Here is a 5863-nt window from a genome sequence, read left to right on the forward strand (position 1 = left end):
CTTGAGCTGGTATAAATTGTCAGTGCAGCCTGTTATGGGAATTAAGTCTGTAACGAGACAATGATGCTGACCATACCTATTTGAGCCTCTTAATCCATAGAGGAGTACTGTTGTCAGTCATGCTCTTGTTCTGAAAAGATTAACCTATACCCAGGAATGTATGGTGAAAAACCAAAGTTAACTTCTGTTTGCTACGTGAGACTTGTGTGATGCTAAAGCTAGACATGCGAAAAATTCATTGTAGGTGAGTGTGGTGGGTTTTTTGGTGTTGATAAAGGTAATGTGTCCATTAGTGAAGTAGATCTTTTGTCACATCTTTCCTCTTTCCTCTCTTTCCTGTTTCCACTTTCTTCCTTCGGAATAGTTAGCTACTAATAGAGTAACAGACTTGAGTAATAAAAATATCAACTGCTGAATTTGACTTGTTTGTAGTACTTCGCTAGGTTCAGTTAGTGATCCATGTCACAGAGGAGGTACTGTTTGTGTTTGCTTGAAATCCTGAATAAGTAATAAATGCTAGATTCATTTTAAAAAAACACAGCTCTTGGGATTTCTTATGTTTACAGACTGTCCTGATGGGAGAAGATAAAAATTTGATGGCATGGAATTTCAAGCTTTTATCTTTGAGTAGATGTTGTCCTTTAAAGCTTATTTTTCAAGACTTATGTGTATTTTGTGGGAGGAAAAACAAACAAACAAAAGGATACAGCATAATTTGTAATTTTTTTGCGTCATCCTATTTTCTCTCAAATGCTATTATAAAAATCAACAACTTCCAAGGTTGGCATGTATTTACTAATGAATTGTAATAAGTGTTCTAAATGCATTAGTTTTAAAAGTAATGTTTGCTTTTTTGTTTTCTAATTTCAGGAGAATAAAACGGGGAAGTTCTAGAATCTTGAGAATAAATTGTCGCAGTAGTCTTGTTTGCTGCAGCAACTCAGAATTCATTTAAAGAAAAGGAAACCCTAAAATTATGACATCTGAAAAGGAACACTTTTTTGTGATAAAAAGCAATTGAATTTGTTAAAACACAACACTGCCAAGAATTTTTCTATAGATACTACTTTGGAAAAAGCACTGGTGAATGATCCTTTAAATATGATGACTCAACCAGGAATTTTAGATGTCAATCTCTCTTACAAACTAAAAAGTGTGAAAATTGATTTACCCAAGGTGAACATTCCAAATGAAGTATTAATGAAACATGAAGTTGATAGATTCAGAAAACTCTTTCAGTGTAAACAGCAAACTGCACGGAAGTCCTTGAGTCTAGAGAAAATAAACGGAAGCAATCCCAATTGTTCAGAGGGAAGCCACTTGCAAAATAAACCAGAAGGGCAGTTGGAAGAAGGGCTGAAAACTACAGCAAAGATACTGAATTTCACTTGTACGAAGTGCAAAGATAACATTAGATATAGCCCAAATGATCTACAGAAACATTTTCAGCTGTTACACTATGGCGAGTTGCCTTTGTATCCTTGTGAGATGTGTAACTTCTCAGCTAATGATTTTCAGTCATTTAAACAGCATAGACGCACCCATCGTAGCACTTTAGTAAAATGTGAGCTCTGTAATGATGAGCATATGTACACTTTGTTGGATTTGACAAAACACTTCACATCAAAGCATTGTGTAAACGGTCACTTTCAATGTGAAAAATGTGGGTTTTCTACCCAGGATGTGGGCACATTTGTTCAGCACATTCACAGACATAATGAGATTCCATATAAATGTGGAAAATGCCATCATGTAAGCTTTACAAAAGAGGAGTTCCAGGAACATCATCTTGTTCATACTGGTATGTTTCCCTTTGGTTGTCAATATTGCAGTTACAGCACATCACGAAAAGATTATCTTTTAAAACACATCATAGCTTTGCATAGAGACCACTTATATGCAAAAGAAAAACTGGAAAAGGATAAATGTGAAAAAAGAGTAGTGAAGACTCCAGCAGGACTAAAGCTTGTGTTGAGAAGGTATAAAATGGGAGCATCAAAAAAACCACTCTGGAGACGGAAAAAAATAAGCAGTGGAAGTGACAAAACTGGAGAAAAAAATGCACAAGTGCTAAGAAGTATGAATAAAATTCAAACAAAACCTGAGGAGCTGAACCAGTGCATGAGAAATGTGGAAGCAAATGAAGAAAAAGATCAAATTATATATACAGAAAAGCATAATTTCACAGGTGGAATGCTCTCTGCTACTACTGCACAATACAACAAAGCAGATGATGGAACAAGTTATGGCCTAGGATTATTGAAAAATGCTGTTCATGGACCAACAGTATTGATGGTCAAAAACAATAAAATATCTGTTCCAGCAAATTACAGTGCTAAATTTATGGGATTTAAAATGGTAGATGGAAAACAACATATTGTTATAAAATTATTACCTACAAGTAAGCAGAATTTACATTTGTTGGGTCAGAAAGCTGATCCTATTAAAGATGGTTCTGCAATGCCTTTGCTACAGACTGCTGATCCCTGTGACTTGTCTTCGGGTGCTATACCATATGTAACTGATCAGTCAACCTTAAGGAATAATTCTGTTCACCCATTAACCTCCCCTCCATTTTCTTGTTCTGCTCTTCATTCAGGAAAAACAAAAGTGGAAAAACAAAATAACTCCTTATTGTATGGTAGGAGTGTTTCTCAAACCGTAGCACCTTGTAATGTAGCTATAGGAAAAAGTTCGAATTACTTGCCAATGAAGTTGGGCTCAACTGTACCTCCATGTGATGAGGTGACAAAAGTTGGAACTCGAAGTAGTATCTCATGGGGAAGTTATAGTCCTCAAAGTCATCCTCAGGTATTACCACCCACTATTACAAATACATTTCACTATGACCCTATGAAAATGCCCTTTACTAAACTGAAGATACAAAATGGTGGCCTGAATAATAGTAACAGAACTAATAATCTCTATTATCCAACTTCAGTGGATTCTTCTAATGAAGGGTTACTGTCTTTTCATAATTATTCCAAAATGGACACTTCAGATAATCCATGTAGCATTTGGATGTCAACAGATGACAGATACAGAGAATTTTTATCTAGCAAAACAGTTTCTTTTCAAAACAGTAGAAGAACTGAATCTGCATCTTCATATTCCGAGTTGATGAAAGGCTTAAAACCAGAGAAATTTGTATCAGCCCAATCAGATATTACTAAAACTTACAGACACACAAACACTAAGAATAACTCTGTGTCTTCTAAAAGCCAATCTAAATGTGTGGTTGACAGCAAGTGTTCTATGGAGGACCAGCATAATGGCCAGCAGTATTTGGATGCTAATATACATCAAGGCTTTGAGAACGTAGCTGAGAAATTCCAAGAAAATGCCTCTGATTGTGTTAACTCAGTCTTAATGCCTAAAATCACGTCTGTTTTCTCATTGCAGAGTGAACAGGCAGCTAATTATCTATCGCCTGAAATAAACCAGTTACTCCAAGATGTGTTAAAAGTGAAAGCAACTACTCCGCAAGAATCCCCCAGAAAGTCGAATAACTGCATAAAACTTCATTCTGACAAGCTGCTTTCTGGTCCTGAGACAGGAAATAAAGCCTTTATGCATTTAAAAAGCTCGGCAACTGCATGTGGTTTTCAGAGGCCTCCTACTAATACAGGCTTTCATTTGTGTAAGAGAGAGTTGAACACAAGATGTAGCACAAATGAAGGTACACATTGTGGGAGAGAAAGACGGACACCCAGACCATCATTTGATTCACAGGGAATGGATAAGTTTTTCAGAACTCCAGGTGTTGGTACGTTGATAAAAACCCATACAGATACAATCATAACACAGCAGTTAGCAAAAGAGAAAGTACTGTCTACAACCCAAAATCCTAGTAGCTTTTCACCAATTCTTCAAGAACAGAAGAAACCCCTTTTAGTTCAGTCCCCTCCATCAGGGCTTTTTGTTCCTTTGCACCTTGCTAACCAGCCTGGACTGCAGGTGGTTTCAGGAAAATCTCCGCTGTCAACCAGTTCGTCAGATGGGCACGTGACTAAAGGTGTACCAGCATCATTTGTTTTGAATAAAGGACCTGGAATGATTTTGGCTTTTAGCGGGGCAGTTGGAACGGTTGCGAATGTCCCTTGTGACAGTTCTCAGGTTTTAGGGAGAGTTGCATCCAGAGAATATGGTAAAATAACCATACCAGCTTCAAAAGTGGAGGGGAAAAATGATAGTTTCAGAAGTGTAAGAAGTTCCTGCAATAGGAAAGCATGTAATACAGCAAATGACTCATTGAATAGCATGCCATTCAAAGGCCCTCTAGTAATTACAAACTCATCGGAGTCTTCTGTGAAAGGTATTTCTTCTGTGAAGGTGTTATCAGAGCATCAGGATGCTGTCTTTGGTTCTTCGGAGTCTGTAAACCAACAGGAAGTTAAACAGAAACAGCATGTTTATGCGCTTCTGCCTGATGGACAGCAGGCAGTTTTTCTGAAATGTATGACACCAAACAAGCCTGTAGTTCATAAACATAGTGTCTTTCAGGATAATGCTCATCAAAATTGTCAGCCAAAGAAAACTGGAGCCATGCAACAAAAGCTTTTGCTGAAAATTAAGAATTCTTCAGATACACTGGCTGGTACCACTCAGTCAGTAAGCAACTCAGTGCCCTCACTACAGTTGGGTAACTTGCAGTCCCTTACTCCTGCACTAGCACAGAAACAAACTAATCTTACTTGTAATGATGCCTTAATCTTACCAGGTAGGTTAATGCCAGCAAATGCCTCTTTGGCAAGCTCTAATCCAGCATGTTGTGTTCCGCCTGTAGAACCTGTTTATTCTACTAAGTCTGCAGGGACACAGTTGCAGAAAGGTTCTATTGAGAGTACGCAAGTAATAACTGCTAACAACAGGAATAACTTTGGTAGTCAGAAGTCCACATGGAGTACTCGAAACAGAACTGCAAAAGTAAAACCTCGTTTAAAACAAACTGGGTCTAAATGTTCAGAAACTGTGGGTGTGCAAAGAAACAAAAATTTCAAACGGAAAAGTAAGGATAATTGCCCAGAACCTCCAAGAAAGAAAGTAATGTTGCACAGAAAGTGTAAGGAAAAGAATCGAGCTGAAGTTGTTAATGAATCAGGTGGCCCTTACAAACCGAGGGCATCAAAAGAAACTGTGAGGACTTTGAAATTACTTCCTTTTAATTCTAAACAGCTTGTAAAATGTCCTCGGAGAAATCAACCAGTTGTTGTGCTTAACCACCCTGATGCAGATGTTCCAGAAGTTGTAAATGTAATGAAAACCATTGCTAAATTTAAGGGACATGTTCTTAAGGTTTCATTGTCAAAAAGAACTATTGAAGCACTTCTGCAGCCAGCCTTCTGCAATCCTTTGGATGTAACTACTGATGATCTGTCTCAAAAGAGGCACAGGACAATAAAACCTATTAGCCCTGTAAAAGAAAGATTTGTCTTAAAATTGACACTGAAAAAGACTAGCAAAAACAATTATCAGATTGTGAAAACTACCTCTGATAATACCTTGAAAGCTAAGTTTAGCTGCTGGTTTTGCGGTAGAATATTTGACAATCAGGATAATTGGGTGGGACATGGACAGAGGCATCTAATGGAGGCAACTCGAGATTGGAATTCATTAACGTAATGATGACAGGTGAAGAAAATAAATATACATTACAGTTTTTCGAAAAAAGAATTCAATTAGGATACACAAGTAATTTTGTTTTGTATTTCAGTATTGTAACTGAAGTTTAAAAATTATGCAAAGTGCTTGTATTTTAAAAGGAAGAGCAGATTCTTTATTGCTGTCAGACTTTGAGATGGATCAAGGAGCTTTGTGGTTTAGGTAACTTGTAACTGCAAATACAATTCCATAAAAATATATA

The 5863-nt window shown here is 37.1% G+C and overlaps 1 protein-coding gene across 1 annotated transcript; it reads left to right on the plus strand.

Annotated features, from left to right (window-relative positions):
- Positions 1–976: 976 nt before the first annotated feature.
- Positions 977–5622, plus strand: LOC309406914 (zinc finger protein 518A-like; the record flags this gene model as incomplete). The annotated part of the gene is given in 2 exon segments (XM_082002293.1): positions 977–1001; positions 1004–5622. Coding segments are annotated over 2 exon segments (4644 nt in total).
- Between the last annotated feature and the right edge of the window lie 241 nt (positions 5623–5863).

The sequence above is a fragment of the Phaethon aethereus genome (assembly GCF_964289735.1).
Source record: "Phaethon aethereus genome assembly, chromosome: 7".
In the NCBI taxonomy this organism is placed as follows: domain Eukaryota; kingdom Metazoa; phylum Chordata; class Aves; order Phaethontiformes; family Phaethontidae; genus Phaethon; species Phaethon aethereus.